This window comes from Sesamum indicum, linkage group LG3 (genome assembly GCF_026168435.1).
Source record: "Sesamum indicum cultivar Baizhima isolate 11 linkage group LG3, ASM2616843v1, whole genome shotgun sequence".
In the NCBI taxonomy this organism is placed as follows: Eukaryota; Viridiplantae; Streptophyta; class Magnoliopsida; order Lamiales; family Pedaliaceae; genus Sesamum; species Sesamum indicum.
The window spans coordinates 16,329,865-16,347,196 of record NC_142659.1 but is presented as its reverse complement, the minus strand read 5'-3'; the positions used below and the strand labels follow the sequence as shown (position 1 = coordinate 16,347,196).

The 17,332-nt window shown below is 35.7% G+C and overlaps 2 protein-coding genes across 4 annotated transcripts; both read left to right on the top strand.

Annotated features, from left to right (window-relative positions):
• Positions 1 to 472: 472 nt before the first annotated feature.
• Positions 473 to 12,764, top strand: LOC105157749 (WD-40 repeat-containing protein MSI4). Of its 3 annotated transcripts, XM_011074211.3 has the most exons (15): positions 476 to 2,332; positions 4,796 to 4,859; positions 6,104 to 6,190; positions 6,393 to 6,455; positions 9,503 to 9,568; positions 9,682 to 9,756; positions 10,002 to 10,077; positions 10,389 to 10,587; positions 10,830 to 10,911; positions 11,213 to 11,286; positions 11,451 to 11,562; positions 11,644 to 11,718; positions 11,921 to 11,997; positions 12,095 to 12,194; positions 12,514 to 12,764. In XM_011074211.3, exons 1-15 carry the CDS (start codon positions 2,211 to 2,213, stop codon positions 12,619 to 12,621), a joined length of 1,380 nt encoding a protein of 459 aa, XP_011072513.1. In that variant the 5' UTR covers positions 476 to 2,210; the 3' UTR covers positions 12,622 to 12,764. The 3 variants fall into 3 exon arrangements, with proteins under 3 accessions (XP_088734171.1, XP_011072513.1, XP_020547993.1); XM_020692334.2 differs by lacking the exons at positions 476 to 2,332; positions 4,796 to 4,859 and adding an exon at positions 4,866 to 5,091; XM_088878045.1 differs by lacking the exons at positions 12,095 to 12,194; positions 12,514 to 12,764 and having other exon boundaries at positions 473 to 2,332; positions 11,644 to 11,737.
• Positions 12,765 to 13,074: 310 nt separating this feature from the next.
• On the top strand, positions 13,075 to 17,118 carry LOC105157748 (transmembrane 9 superfamily member 7). The gene is made up of 7 exons (XM_011074210.3): positions 13,075 to 13,283; positions 14,364 to 14,528; positions 14,629 to 14,738; positions 14,894 to 15,002; positions 15,082 to 15,194; positions 15,407 to 15,557; positions 15,647 to 17,118. The coding sequence occupies exons 1-7, from the start codon at positions 13,170 to 13,172 to the stop codon at positions 16,802 to 16,804; spliced, it is 1,920 nt and encodes a 639-aa protein (XP_011072512.1). The 5' UTR covers positions 13,075 to 13,169; the 3' UTR covers positions 16,805 to 17,118.
• The last annotated feature ends 214 nt before the right edge of the window (positions 17,119 to 17,332 follow it).

The window sequence follows — 17,332 nt, the reverse complement described above, 5'->3', positions numbered from 1 at the left end:
AAGTATATATATATTTTTAAAAAATAATGATAATTTATGTAAATAGATCATATGATAATGGGTTAAAATATAATTATCCTAGCTTTATCTACGCCTTAAAAGAGAAAAACTATCTACGCGACATATTATTGGTTATTATTATTTGAAGTCCAGTCCTCTATTGAATGGGCCCAAACCCATACCCATATTCAGTTATGTGTTTTACTCCCGCCATTGAACGGACGGGCCAACCGTTTTAAACAAAGATCCGACCCTTTACCCACGTCGCAAACCCTCTCGACGCCTATTTTTCTGTGCCATCAGATCTTCGTTTGTAATATATGCATGGAACTTGTTTGTGAAAATGCCTCCCATCGTTATGTTCCACAGCGGCCATTATTGCCGGCAGCGGCTCCCTTTCCGACCTCGGCCAATCGTGGTATATCCTCTGACGGTCCTCCACAGCCCTACTGAGATGACAGGTATTTCTCTGCATTCATCGTTGCCTCTCCGCCTCCTACTAGGAATCTGCTCTGTCCTTGGACCCTTTCCAATCAGTTAGTATGAGTTCGGCCTTCTCCTATACCTGGTGTTCCCAAATTTTGATGATTATGCGCGGTGTCAGTGATTTGTTTCTTAGTGTTGTGTGTTATAAGTTGGCCATCGTTTTATAGGTGCATTATAATATTTAGCAGTTCTGTCCACTTTCATTGTTTTGAATTTTGATTGTGTAAATTTTTTGCTGACGTTCGCTTGTTAGTGTTGGATTATGCTGGTCAACATTCTGGTCTGGATTTCTGTTTTAAGTGTGCCGACCCTTTCATTTGAAAAATCTCGTATACTTTTTGAATCTTATTCACTGTTTATTGTTTCTCCATGGATTAAATCAGTTGCTCTCATTGTAACTAAAGCTTAGCAAACTGTATCTAGAGGCTAGAATAAACGATTTTAAGTTCACGTATCACATAGACTTTAGCAAATCCTTCTACAAAATGACTTCAATTTTTTGGTTTCTAGTTTGTCAATTATGCAGAGTTGATCTGATCAAAATGTATTCCATGTTTTATGATTTTAACTCAGAGAAGTACTGAATTGGGGTTTTCTTTATGTTCATGGGTTAAAAAGTTCATTAGATGCTGCATGAAAGCATGATTTGTAGGCACCTGCATAGGAAGCAACCGAAAGATTTGCTTATCTTGTATGCTTTTTATATATAAATAGCAGGACAAGGGAACAAACTTGAAGGGGTTGATGGATTGATTTAGGTAGGCCATGTTTTTGATACTAGAGTTTGTCCCAGTTGAATGATGATAAGGTTAGTGAAGATTTCAATAACAGGCACATATCTTTTGTTACGAGAGCTAATTAGACAAATTGCCTAAAGGAGGAGGGCATTAATGCTGACAATTGCATACCAAGGGATGGAATTGCCTATCCATAATTCCTACTCTTTCCCAAGTTTGTGCTCTTGCAATATTGCTGACCGAAATATTAGAGCAAGTTAGAAAAGAGGAAGTTCACTGTTAAACATTAAGCAATGAAATTAAAAAGGTAGTTATGATGAGAGTCATAACTATGGCGTTAATTTTATTTTCCCCCCAAATCATAATATAATGTGGACATCTTTTTAACTGCTTTTCATTATTCATTTATAGAAATACATGCAAGAACCATTTAAGCTAATGCCACTAGCACCAAAATGGTTTTTACAAAGTTGCAATATGAAACAAGAGGCAGATCCTGATCATCCACCTTTTCATAGAAAGACTAGAAACGTTTATCCATAATAAGTAAAACAATTTAACTGTATTTTCTGTTTGCCCATTGAAGACCATGTTGAAATGTGGTAAGAAAGCCTATTAAATAATAAACCGTTGTTTCTTTCTCTTTCCAAACTTTGATTAGTTCACATCATTTTAGAAACCTTGAAACTCTCTTCAAAGTTATTTTAGAAATTTTAAAGTATATAATTGGTTAAAATTATTTAAGTTAAAGTAAAAGAAGAAAACATTGTGAGCACGTTACCTTGTCCCCCCCCCCCTCCCCCACATTTTCTTGATTTTTTTATTCCCGAATTTTCTTTTAATTTTCTATAGTTTGTCAAGTTGCAAAGAGAGACGACAAATCAGCATTTGCAAGCCCGACCCCACACAACCACTCACTCCACCATATAATCGCGTGGTAACCTAAAACACACACACAACACATAGAGCATTAGTATAGAGAGAAAAATGAGTAAGAGAACACCACAGCCGGCGGCGGACAAGAGTTACGTTAATTGGAAAACACTAATTCCTGTCCTATATGATTGGTTTGCCAATCACAACCTTGTGTGGCCTACTCTTTCTTGCCGGTCTGTTTTCTGAATGCTCCCGGCGTTGGTTGTGATTTTGTGCTTAAGTTTTTCTAAGGATGTGATTGTTGATTGTGTTTTATGCTTTGTTTTCTTTGGTGTTATTGTGGAAAGATAGATCTTTTGATTTATCAACGCTTGATCCTGGATTTGATTTGATAATTTTAATTGCTTCCATTACTACTTATAAACTTGATTCATTTGTATAGCTATATGCTTTGGTCTCTCGGAGTTCTTGTGGATGATTAATTTCTTACATTTGTTGTTGATGTTATCTATTGAGGTGTTATTGAGAACTGTGGAAAACTATATTTAAATTTTGAGTTATAAGTGCGTGCTGTGTTGGATTTTTACATTTGATATGTTGTTACATTTGTTATTGACTGTGTGCGACTCTTTTCTGGTGTTATTGGAAATTCTGGAAATTTATTGAGAATCTTTTTCTTGTCAATGCATCATAAGTTAGATTTGTTTTGTATTATTCATCATTGGTTGTTTTTTGCGATTGTGAAGGATATCAAGAGATTCGTGCAAGGTATACGCTTTATTGGAAATTTTATTTATCAGGTCTCATAAGTTGGACTTTGGTTGACATTATTGGCTATAATTTAGCAGTTCTGCAGGATAGTAAAGAAGATTAGATGTAACACTCTTAACAAGCTTTGGAGAAGAGCAGGGGAAAAGAAAAGGGTTTCAACTTTTGCTGAGTTTCTTAAGTAGGCACATGTATAGGGGTCTCTCGTTTCTTTATTGGGTGGATTTCTTCTGATTCTTTGTAATGCATGGAAAGAGTGGCAAACACTATAAAAGTAGATATTACCTTCATTGGGAATCAAAATACATCTAAGATTGCAAGATAAGTTGAGGAAGTTTGTTTGTCCAGTAGGCGAGCTAGATCTTGTCGGTTTAAAGGTTTATTATTTTTTTCCAATTATAGGTTCATTATTAGCTCTATTTGAAATCAATTAAGTGTTCAAAAGCTCATAAACATTAATTTGTTTATATTGATAATATTCTAAATCCTTTATGAGTTCATATAACAATACCTTATACTACATTGTATATGGTAACATTAATTTTAGAGTTATAGTTTTGTTATTTTGTATGATAATGGAGATACTATTGTTGATAAACCAAAAATAAAGAAAAAGTTCTGGGTATTTAAATACCAGAATTCATATTCTTTGTGCGGGCTCGAGCTTAGCTTACTTTGTTGTCAATGAGCTCAAAGGAGTTGAGCTCGGCTTTAAATTATAATGTCAACTCGAGCTGATCATGCAATTTTTAGAAGTTTAATTAGAATTTGAATTGTTTGCTGCCTAAGTGCAGAGACAGCACACAGTAAATATAAGGAGAGAACGGAGAAAATGGAGATAGAAAGCTAAAAACTGGTGAAATAGGAAAACTGAAATGTAACAAGTGATGATCATTTTTCATGGGAATGCATGAATTTCATGCACAGAACCTGGTTTGGCCTTCTTTCACTTGCCAGTCCTCAATTTTTTCTAGTGGTTACAATGAAGTTGTATGTGTAATCATAACATCCATCATATATGAGCATTAAAATCAATTAATTTAGTAAACATTTGAGCTGGTATCAGGGTTTCTAGTCACATAATTGATTTTGTAATATTTGAAATTTTTGCTACATATATAATTTTGTAATTTATTCTGGAAGTTATTGTGTATGAAAGTATATGGTTTTTTGGTGTATAAACGGGAAAATGAATAGATCAGGTTGAAGTAGAGCTACTCTCACTCTAGCATTGGTTCTCTATTGTTGTTTTGGCATCAATATCTTGTTGTATTTACTTTATATAAAAACATTGTTTAATACAAACAAATACACACAGCAAAACATAATCGCATCCTAAACATTTCGAGAAGTGGCATGTTCCTTATCCTAAAGCGTATCCATTTCCGTTTAGCTTAGGTAGGCTTATAAGAAACGTGGGAACAATGTACATGTTCGTTGCATAATTATTGCAGCTATCTTCTGCTCACTACCACACCCGAATAACCAGATGTCAGGAGAAATATAAGACAGGGACAAGCACATGAAGACTAATGGAAAATATGTTGACTTTAAATTTGATCATTTTTATCGGCAATAAGCTATAACTGACAAATGAAAAATTATTAGTATATATGTGCATGTGTCCTGTATATATATTAATATTTCCTAGAAACTAGTCAACTTGAGTTTGACCTCTGAATTTATTGCTGAGTAACTGTTGCATAAACTGAAAAGTTTCACCTCGTTCATCATGCTCATATTTTTTCTCCTACTTAATTCGGAGCTTTTTTTGAAGGGTTGATGAATGACTGGATCTATTGTATAGAAATTTATATAAGTTTTTGATTAATGAGACACTTTAGAGAAGAAAAGGAAAGACACAGAGAAATTCACTATAATGAAATTATTCTATTGGTATATTTATATATTTTCTTTTGGCATATCAGTTGGGGAGAGCGATTCAATGAAGTAACCTACAAGAACAATCAGCGGCTATACCTCTCTGAACGGGTAAGAGTCACATTTCTTAATTATCACTGTTAGGAATGGGTCTCTAGTAGCTAGATATTAATAATTCTTTTTGGAGTTTTGAAAAGAGAAAATAGTTCTTTCTGCCAGTCTTAGAAACTGCTAAATATTTTTGGAGTTTGTATCATGTTGGATAAGGAATTATATACAGAACTCTGGGATTAGTTTCCACTGGAAATGACAGATAGAAATCTGGTTAGCTGGCATTATGCAGGTGAATGCTCCTTGTCTTTAAAGATTCCTATTATTTTGACATGCCCAGTATTGGTAGTTTGTTATGTCAGTTTATCTTGACAAAAAATTAAGTGTACATGCATGGTCTTGTCAGAAATTTGGTGGGTTGGAACTACTTAAAGATTTTGATGATGGCAGGATACATCTTGTCTCCTTATTTCAGCAACTAGTCTAAAAGTCAAAGTTCGTTGGATAAAATACAGGTCCTCTAACTTGTCATGGATTTATAGTTCATTGAGTAAATAGCAGTGGCCTAAGCTAGAACTTTTATATGAAATAATCTTGTGAGAAAAATATGATGGATTGAAACTACTTCCTTAAAAAGTGTGATAAGTTTGAACGGAACTGGGTCCTGGGATGATAAGAAACATGCAGGCCTTACTGAGTTAGACAACTTGGAAAAGATTTACAGTTTGTTGAACCAAAAATTTTTTAGTTCTATGATGTTATAGTTCATAAATAAATCTCAACTGCGGGAGCTAGAGCTTTGAAATGCTTGTCTATATTTGTTAACCGAAGTAATATCTCTCTCCTATTTCTGATAAACCTGCATGGATTTGAGCATCTATTTCATATATATCCCAATCTCTGAGTGCTTATTTCAACTACACTTCTATTGTTTCGGAAAGAAAGTTCAAATGAAGTACAGAAAAGTCTCAAGAAGAAAATTTAGTATGAGGGAAATGATACATACGTCTTCCCTTATTCAATATTTGATCAGACTCATAGTCTTTGGGGAGGATATACTTTTATGACCTCTTCCTTCTCTTTCCCCTACCCCTTTACCTATTGGTTTCGGTGTCCCGTTGTTTTTCATATCTTCAAACTCTATCTGTATCAGATACTTATGAATATGTATTATGGCTTTGGTAGTTTGTCATTTTATGTGCTTGGATGGGTCATGATGTTCACGCTATAAGCAGATGGAATATCCTAGTTGTGTGTGCCATCAAGTTAATTAGTCAATTTCCCCTTTTCTCCTTGTCCTGTAGACTGATGGCAGCCTTCCTAATACACTTGTCATAGCAACTGCTGAAGTTGTCAAAAGTCGGGTTGCAGCAGCAGAGCACATATCACAGGTGATGTATCTGTCCAAAACTTGAATGTGTGGTGCAGATGTTATGCATGTTTCTATTTATGTCAGCATCAGTGTTCGTGCATGCAACTATGTCTATGTATTTGATTTATGCTTTTCCGGCATTGTGATTTTGATCATTATGGATTGCCTGATTCTCATGGAGTTTATTATCTTGCCAACGCATCTCTTGCCAATATTTTCAGTTCAGTGAAGATGCTCGTTCACCTTTTATCAAGAAGCACAAGACCATCCTTCATCCTGGCGAGGTACATTTCAATTTTATCGCCTCAATGTTCAAATAAATAGTGATAAATGTCCCTGGTTGCTCCTCATTTTGTAAACCCTTACAAGCTTCGACCCGTATTTCAAGTTTGTAATCCTTTTCATTTCATTCTTGCAGTCTTTTAACTCAAAATTTTGGACATTCTATTGTTGGATTTTGAATATGATAAAATAATGGTGGCAGTACTCTTTTTAGCTTTTGTCTTTCAATTAAAACACAGAAGTGTTCATTTGGCCAAAATAAAGAAAAGCAGAAAAGTAAACAAATTTGACACGAGAAAATAAATAAGTGAATAGTAATTTGGTTACTTTTGTTTCATTATTCAAATTGGTCCACGAACTCTATGAAATGGCTTAATTGACACATTTGACCTGGATTGATATATTTCTGCCTAGAGTTTTCATATAAAGACTACTTTATCCCTTTTATCTATCTGGGTTTTTTTTTTTTTTACTTTTATTCATCAATTTAAAAACAGACGGAGTGAAAAATTTGTTAATTATGGACAGTAATATCTATCCCCTTATTTTGGTTCCTAATTGCGTTCTTTAAACATTATATACGTTAACAAGCAAGGTTATTGATATTGTACATGTTCTATTTTAATGCATGATCTTATGGAATATTAATTTTAGTTTTGTGGACCTTTCATATTAATTGCCTCTATATATGTATATTCTAGTATATAGTATCAATCACACAACTTCAGCAAACTAGTTTCTTTACATGTGTTTGAGGGACTGGAATTCTTAAGCTATCATGCCATCTCTGATGATATTTCTACTACTTGACATAAATAAATGTTGCTGTGAACTGCTATTTATGATTTGACTTATAAATTTTATTCTATTCTTATGTAAAGGTTATGTCTAATCTTTTAATTGTTGTTTAATATCTTTCTAGGGTGTAGAGTGGGGAGGGAAGAGTGGAAAGTGCTTCTTCATTTGGTATTTAATACTAATCACTAACAAAATAAAGGCGAACGTTAGAGACCTAGAGTAGAAAAATCAGTTTTTTTTTTTTGGTCTTCTTAAAGTACTTGATGGGTGTCGAATTCACCAAAAATAATTCCTACGAAACACTTTTGTAGATGTGTGAGTAGGGTCGAATCCACAGAGATTGGTTTTAAATTAATTCCTTCAAAAACGAAAATAATTAGGGGGAGTTTTGATTGTGAAGAAGAATAAAACTAAAAAGCTAATAAAATTAGAAGAGATAAATATAAGAGGAGAGTATTCCAGTTAAAGACAGGATCACGCTTAATTCCACGGTTGATCATAGATGCAAAGATAACAATTATTCATGATAGATAAATTGGTTATGGCCATTGGTACGACCTAACAACCTCACCTTTCCTTACCTTGTGGATAGCCAAGGAACGTCCGTTGACTAAATCCCTAATCAGTAAACAACCTTGGGAACGTCCTCAAGATTTAATTTACCGACAGCATTAAGAACTAGAAAGGCCCAATTCTAACCAATAAATTCCTACGAGGATTTATTTAAGTTAGATTGTGCATTCCCCACAACATAATCGAAAACTTCTACATAATCAATTATGTTGTGTTACCACTAGTTATCGAACTAAACAAACAATTACGGATTTGAAAGTTCAATTGGCTAGGCAAATATTCTTGACAATAAATCAGATTATTTGTAATAAAAGCACAGAGAACAACACAAATACCAATATGAATAAAAGTAGAAAGCATAAATTAGATCTCACAACCCGTTGGATTTAAGCGTTCACCAAGTCTTCAACCGGAATGAGAGGTTTAGCTAGACATGCTCATGAAAGAACGCATGAAAAGCAAAATAATATAAAAACGTAGAGAAATAAAAGAGTTCAAAAGTTGTCTCTGAAAGTGAATTACATCACCTATTTATAATAGCTGGATACCTAGTTCTACTAGGATTAGAAGTAGATTCCTAGTTGAACTAAAAGACTTATAGAGATAAAATTATAATCCTAGTTAAACTCTTCCTTCATCAGAGGTAGTCCAAGCAGTTCCAAACTCTTGCCAGAATTTGAGTTTGAGTCTTGTTTGAATTTCCATTTTGGTGCTTTTCTTCATTTTCCAATTCTTTTGTCCTATTGCTGCAAAATAATATTTAATTAGGAGTATTTGATCACAAAATAGGCTAAAATATTATATGAAATAAGTACAAAATGCGATTCTATCAGTACTCCATTGAATGTACTTTTTTCCTCTAGCGAACATGTTAATATAGGAATTTTAACATTGGTTCACAAAAATGTTATTTGAACTTGAATGAAATTATATTTGAGAAGTAGAAGTATTTAACACTAATTAGGTGAATAATTTTTTACAGATACACAAATAAACAACTGTTGGGATTCTTAGATATTACTAGAATGGCATTCACAACAGGGGGAAATCAAACTAAGAAGATAAGATAGTATGATAACATTGACCACTGTCTTAGAGGAAAGTTGCATATTCTGTTTTAGAAAATTCCATCAATTTCTAAGTGTGCAGTTGTACTCTTTTGCTTATTTAAATTTAGTTCTTGGTGACTTGTCATTTAACCCCTTCAATCCTGCAAGGTGTTGGTCAGAACCTGTCAAGATATTCCAAGTGAATCATTTCTCGAAGTTCATATACCAACAGGAAAATCATGCAAAAATTTATATACTGAATGATTTTCCATTTTAAATAAATTCTAGTGAGGTTTCCCTTCACCTGCAGAAACAGACAAATTGGTTTTTGGTGCTAGTAGATTTTCTTTGCAACTCGACTTGCAACATTCTAGAATGACTTGTTTCTAGCCTTATTATGATTTTGCATTCCTGCTTTTGATAATTTTTCAAGATTCATTTGTTGCGTGTGGAGCACCACAAGATGCACCATCCGTTGTCTAATTGATGTAAATTCAAATGCATTCAGTCTGTGCAGATTGCAAACAAGAAAATGGCCTCATTAATCATATTCTGAAAGAGAAGAAAGTCCAAAAAAGAGAAAGTGGAAAATTGAGGTTTTTAATACACCTGATGTGTTTTTATTACAGGTGAATCGAATCAGGGAACTGCCACAGAATAACTACATTGTGGCTACTCACACTGACAGTCCTGATGTATTGCTCCCATTTCCTCAATCTTCTATGTGACCTTGCTGTGTTCTTTCTTCGTTTTGATGTCCAAGTTTAGCAAATGCTTTATATGTCGTACCTTTTTTAAATTGGATTAGGTCCTCATTTGGGATGTTGAAAACCAACCCAATCGTCAGTGTGTTGCGGGCGCCAAAGCGTCTTGCCCAGACCTGGTATGCTCTCACAAAACTTCTTGATCCACTTGATATCTACTCTTTTGACATGTATCTGTCAATGCATGCATTACTATTCAAGCTGGTTGCAAGCTTAAGCTTATTACTTTGCATTTCAACTTTCAAGTTGTTTATTTAATTTGTTATGTCCCTGAGTAGCTACATGTCTAGTTTCCTTTATATACTATTCTCCTGCTTAACTATCATTCTCCTGATGTGGTGATTGATAACTTGATATCTACCAGATACTGACTGGACATCAAGATAATGCTGAATTTGCTCTATCCATGTGCTCTGCGGAACCCTTTGTGCTCTCTGGAGGTCAGATCATCTTCCTTCTGTGTGTGTGTGTTTCTGTGTGTCTTTGTGTCGTTTAGATGCGCACTTGCCAATACATCAATGTATGTATGATAACTTAATCATACTTTGAAGACAGAAATGGTTATATACACTTGTTATTTGATTAACAAAAAGGTGCCATGCCAAACAACTACAGATAACTTGCATAGACCTCTTCATTGCTCATTTTGTTCAATTAATTTTTCTTCTGTTGCTTTTCTACCGGAGCTTTTCTTTATCCATGTAAAATGTTCTAGTTTAGCATATTGTTAACCATGAGATATATGTGGCAGGGAAGGATAAGTCTGTGGTTTTGTGGAGCATCCATGACCATGTATCATCTTTGGCAGCCAATCGGAGAGCTCGACAGTTTCCAGGCTCTAAGGATGATGCTGTCACTGGTAGGACTGGATATGGCTCCACAGTTCAAGCTCGGGGAATTTTCCAAGGACACGACGATAATGTTGAAGACGTCCAGTTTAATCCGTCGAGGTAGGCCACTTTGTAAATAAAAAGTGGTGTTAGTTTTGAGATGGAAGCTAGATTTTTTATGTGCTGAAGTACGTCTTATATGTCATAAATATCAGTTTAGGCTGGATATCATATAAAAAATCTTTAATGGATTGCACGTTTCAAGTTCTATATCTCAAATGTTGAAATCTTCTTTTTTTTTTTGTTTTTTTTGCTAATGTTACCTCTGTTTTCACCTTTGCTCGTTTGAATGTGTGATATAGTGCCCGGGAGTTCTGTAGTGTTGGTGATGACTCTTGCCTCATACTGTGGGATGCAAGAACTGGTTATTCTCCTGTCTTAAAGGTTATTTGCTCTACCTTGTCTTCTCAGCATTTTTGGAGCATCATCTCTGAAATGCTTCGGCACTCGACTTCTAGTGTTTTGAAGTTGTATTATCTTTCCCTTGCTGTGCAATGTGGTATTATATCATTGCATGAGTATCATGTGAAGTTGACATGATAAATGCTAGTTGATTAAGAAAGTACAGTGTAAAGTTCTGATGGTATTTAAATTATCATTGCTATATCAAAGAATGGTCTACCATACCTGCTATTCATTCTGTAAAAATGTTTTCTGATTTGTCTTTGGTTTGACCATGTCGCAGGTTGAAAAGGCTCACAGTGCTGACATTCATTGTGTTGATTGGAATCCTAACGATCTCAATCTAATTTTGACTGGGTACTTTTTTACCTTTAATGACCTTTAAGTACAGTTTAATGTTTCAGGTATTTAGTTACAAAATCATAAAGGAAAAACTGCCAGGACTGATACAAGTTTATGAGTTCAGAGTTGCTTCCATCCACTTTTTATTTTTTTGATTAAACAATTCCTACCTCTTTCAGATCTGCTGATAATACTGTTTGCATGTATGACCTTCGCAAACTTACTTCTGGAGGAGTTAAATCCCCCATTCACATATTTGAAGGCCATGCTGCTGCTGTCCTGTGTGTGCAGGTATTAGAAGCGATTACATGTCACTTTGTTGAATCCTTATGTGGGAGACTAACAATTCATACTGTCATATTTCTATTGCAGTGGTCCCCAATGAAAGCTTCTGTATTTGGCACTTCTGCAGAGGATGGTATCTTGAATATCTGGGATCACTCAAAGGTGAAACCATAAGATATTTGTATGGACTCCCTGTACTATTTCTATCTGCAGTGTCAAATTTGTGTGCTAACATAAATGATATGATGCTGTCATAAATCAACTTTGGGAAAAAAATTTAAAATGTAGGGGTATTAAGTTTTTAACCATTTTCTTGTTGAGGAACTATATTAAATTTACTTGAACCGAATTGTTAACAACGCAGATTGGCAACATGGAGGGCGGTTCTGGAACAGGAAATTTGGGTTCGCCAGGCTTATTCTTTCAACATGCAGGGCACAGGTACTTATCTATTTCCACTTCTTGCTTGAGCATTTACTCATAATACCCTGATCTATATTTCTCATTTCATGATGGCTTATTTGAACAAAAACTGCAGGGATAAGGTCGTCGATTTTCATTGGAATGCATCAGACCCGTGGACTATTGTTAGTGTATCTGATGATGCAGCTAACAATGGCGGCGGTGGAACACTACAGGTAACAAGAATTTTCTTGTGCTTCAATAATGTAAAATTTCCTATACGTCTTATACAACTGTTTACCTATTGGGAAAACTGTATTATTAGCATATATGATTATAACTAGTGATATCCAAGTTGTCTTGGTATATGCAAAATTGTGTGACCAGCTTGTGCAATATGCAAATAGAATTGAATAGGTCTTGGCATCATAAATAACATAAACAAGCAATACCATGCCCGTATAGCTTGATAAATTGACCATACATAAGTTTTCTTTATATGACAACTCGATGTATTCTTTCTTTTTCTCATAATCTGCCTGGATTTGTTTGCAGATATGGCGAATAATTGACTTTCTCTATCGGGCGGAAGACGACGTTGTTAATGAGATGGGCAATTACAGATCTCACATACTGCCATGCTCTTCCTCTAGGAGGAAATGAATCTTCATGTCTTCTGAAACTCTGATACATTTAAACGTTAAGTTTATGGGGCATTGTCCTCAAAGTTGTTGAAAGATTGAATCTTGGCTTTTTTGCTGTGACAAAGCAGCTAACCTTTATCTCCCTCTATCTTGCATTTGCTATGTTCTTGAGTACGTTTGAGTTTTTTTTTTTGGCATTTGTGAAGAGTTTCTAGACCTATATATTTGAATTCTGGTGGGAGAAAAAATGGATGAATATAAACCGCAGGAAGGTTTTAAGTATTAATACAAAAGATATAGTTACTTATTGATCACCGAACCTTCACCAATAAATACTTAAAGTAGTCATTAAACTAAGACATTTTACCAAACACATAAATGAGAAGCGCTACAGAGAATGCTATCCCCAGAAAGTCGCGTTTCATTCAAGCCACGACTCTGGGTTTTTCTAAAATAAATGATCCTCCACTGCAGATCTACTAAAACCCCTCTCTGAGTCTTTGCCCTCTCTCTCTCTCTCTCTCTCTCTGGTCTTTCTCTGTCAGCGGAGAATCCGAATCGAGACTAATGGGTCGTTGGATCTTGGGTCGGGGCGCGGCCATTGCTTTCTGCTTGCTTCTCCTGTTCTCGTCCGGGCAGTCCTTCTACCTCCCCGGGGTTGCCCCTCGCGATTTTACAAGAGTATTGACTTTCTCTTACTATCTCAATTTGACAGTCTTCGGTTCAGAGCATAATCTAGTAACCCTTTGATCAGTGGATCTATCGGTAGTGTATCAGATTTCTCGGGGGGGGGGGGGGGGTTGGGTTTGACTTATGGATGAAGATCTAGGGTTTTATACGTTGAGATAATTGATGAGTTACTGAATTTGGATGGATCCGGCTGTTGTATTGTGTATGAAATTGGTGTATAGTAGTTTGTTTTAGTATTTTGATTTTTGGCATTTGTATTCGAGTGGATTGTTTGTTTATCATTCCGAAGTAGTTGACTCGGGCACTTGCGTTTTAGTGATAATTGATGGGAATGATTGACTTCCGGTAGTATGGTGCACTTTTTGTTTGTTGTCTTACTAGTTACTATAGCTAATTCTTTCTCGTGGGCACAGAGTATGTGTATTGTGTGTGGTGACAATTCATGTGGATAGTTAACCTGCTTTGATAGTAATGTATGATTTGGATTTTTGTGAGCATTTGTTACAGCGACATATGGAATGATCAGTATGGTGTGGGGTAAAAAGGATGGTGATAATGACATAGCATGTTAAGAGCCATCTGAATACTGTCATAAAGTCACTTGAAAAGGGTGCGACATATCTTAGCCTTAAGTTGAGGGATTTCATATTTTTGTTGGAAACTTGATCCGTTCTTCCTGTGCTATTCCATATAGATAGTTCTTTTAACTTTTTCATCAAGGAGTAAGCCATTGTTTTATATATGGAGACGCATAACTGGGTTATCAATTGCTAATATTTTTTAAACTAATTCATCTCAGCTATTCTGATAACAGATTTCAGCAAATGCTTCTCTTTAAAAGTTAGGAACAAAATTATTTTTATTATGTTTTGTTTCAGTTGAGAATGAATGGTTCTATAACATATTAGTGAACACTATAATCTTAATTGTTGCATATCTATTAGCTTAAGGAGTTAGTTGTCTTCAGATTTTATGTTTGCCAGTTTTCTTCTTGCTCACAATGAAGATCACTTGGCATGCAATCTTATGCTTTTTCCAAACATAATGCTTGTTTCTTCCAATTTTTCATAGGGGGATGAGCTTCAAGTCAAAGTCAACAAGCTATCATCTACTAAGACACAACTTCCGTATGACTACTATTTCTTGAAATACTGCAAGCCACATAAAATCCAGAATGTTGCAGAAAACCTCGGAGAGGTTCTTCGGGGGGACCGCATTGAGAATTCAGTTTATACTGTATGCCATTAGTAGTTCATGACTCTATGCTACCTCTGGCAATACATTCCTTTATTTCCTTTGTTATATATTTTTCCTAATATAGGCCTTTTGGATCTAGTTTCGCATGAGGGAGGAACAGTCTTGCACAGTGGCTTGTAAAGTGAGTCTTGATGCTCAAGCTGCAAAGGATTTTAAGGAAAAAATTGATGATGAGTACAGAGTCAATATGTAAGTGGCTGATGGAGTGACCTTGATTTTCTTTTGCTGTTATCCTTGTTTTTGCTTTATTACTTTTGCTGATTTCTGTGTTGCTCTATCATATTGTCTGATCATACAAACTGATGAGTGCTTTTATGGATGCTAACTTCTGAAGTTGCTTATAGGATTCTAGATAACCTTCCAGTAGCTGTACTTAGGCAAAGGAGAGATGGAAGTCCATCAACCACTTATGAGCACGGTTTTCGTGTTGGATTCAAGGGGAATTATGCTGGGGTTAGTCATAGTCTTTTCTTTCTTGTCCAGAAGATATTTATTTGTGTATAATTGTTTTAGTGCATGTAATCTTTTCCAGAGCAAAGAGGAGAAGTATTTCATTCATAACCACTTAAGCTTCAGGGTTATGTATCATAGAGATCCTGAAACGGACTCTGCTCGAATTGTTGGGTTTGAAGTTACTCCTGGCAGGTTTGTTGCTTCTGCATTTAGATTTCAGTTATCTCCTTAGTTTGCATGGATGTTGAGGCTTCCACATGTTGTCATAGAAATTCTTGAGATAATAAACTATTGAGGGAGATTCTTTTCATATCAATACATGCTTGAGGTTTTCAGTCCTGGCTGTAGAGAATTTGATTTTTTCATGAGTTTCATTTGGTTTTCACCTAAATCTGTTACAACAGCATTAACCATGAGTACAAGGCATGGGATGAGAAGAACCAAAACGTGCCAACATGCAACCAGAACACGAAAAATTTGGTCCAAGGGAGTACTGTTCCACAAGAGGTGGACGAGGGCAAAGAGGTTATCTTTACTTATGATGTTACTTTCAAGGTACACTTTTCGTAACCAAGATTTTACTTCCTCCTCGCTGGGATCTTTTGATGGTTCTGCAACAATAAGAATGCAAATCTCTTTTGTAGGAAAGTGATATTAAGTGGGCGTCAAGGTGGGACACCTACCTCCTCATGAATGATGATCAAATTCACTGGTTCTCAATCATCAACTCTTTGATGATTGTTCTCTTCCTTTCTGGTATGGTTGCCATGATAATGATGAGAACTCTGTACAGAGATATTGCAAACTATAATCAATTGGAAACACAAGATGAAGCTCAAGAAGAAACAGGATGGAAACTTGTCCATGGAGATGTTTTTAGGCCGCCTTTAAACTCTGGATTGTTGTGTGTTTACGTGGGAACTGGCGTTCAGATTTTTGGGATGACACTTGTGACAATGATTTTCGCATTGCTAGGCTTCCTCTCTCCTTCCAACCGTGGTGGACTTATGACAGCCATGGTACTGTTATGGGTTTTTATGGGTTTGTTTGCTGGCTACTCATCTGCTCGTCTGTACAAAATGTTCAAGGGCACTGAGTGGAAGAGGATTACCTTAAAAACGGCCTTCATGTTTCCTGGGATTCTATTTGCAGTCTTCTTTGTGCTGAATGCTCTCATTTGGGGAGAAAAATCATCTGGAGCTATACCCTTTGGAACAATGTTTGCTCTTGTGTGTTTATGGTTTGGAATATCAGTACCATTAGTATTTGTGGGTAGTTATTTGGGTTTCAAAAAGCCTGCCATTGAAGACCCTGTGAAGACCAATAAGATTCCTAGACAGGTACCTGAGCAGGCCTGGTACATGAAACCCATATTCTCTATACTAATTGGAGGTATTCTTCCATTTGGGGCCGTCTTCATTGAGTTGTTCTTCATCTTGACTTCCATCTGGCTGAACCAGTTCTATTACATCTTTGGCTTCCTCTTCATAGTTTTTGTGATCTTGATAATCACATGTGCGGAGATAACAATAGTTCTCTGCTATTTCCAGCTGTGCAGTGAAGACTATCATTGGTGGTGGAGAGCTTATCTGACAGCCGGCTCCTCTGCTTTATACCTTTTCCTGTACTCAGCTTTCTACTTCTTCACTAAGTTGGAAATTACTAAGCTGGTTTCAGGCATTTTGTACTTTGGGTATATGCTCATTGCATCATATGCTTTCTTTGTGGTGACGGGAACAATTGGCTTCTATGCTTGCTTCTGGTTTGTCCGCAAGATATATTCCTCCGTAAAGATCGACTGATGCACAAATTACATTTATGGGATTCAACAATTTCGTAGAAATGTCCTTCAGGTGGATGCATCATAGAAGTGAGGTACTGTACCTCCAGTTTGCAGGACCAGAGCTATAAACTCTGTAAAATTTTCACTGCCTGCTAAACTTCATGTTCCTGTTACCAGTGTAGGTTTTGCTTGTATTTTAACCTTTTTGCTTATGCTCATACCATGTTGAAGAGTTTCTGATAGAAGTAACGGATCATAACTGTCTTGATACTTTATGATCGGTGCCATTACAATTGTAGCTTAATATATTCTACTGGTCTTCCTTTGATTTTATTTCGACCGTCAAGCATAGCAATGTTTTTTGCATTATTTCCTATAGTCTTTGATTTACTTTTGAAATCACAATTTGAGTCTAAAAGTATATGGTTCTTGCACTTTATGTTGCATGTTATTTGCTTGTCTCTATTATAATTTTCACGGATTTGGGAGGTTGAAAGGAATATTCTTACTAGTATACAGGTCTTGCTTATCTGGGGACTGAATGCAT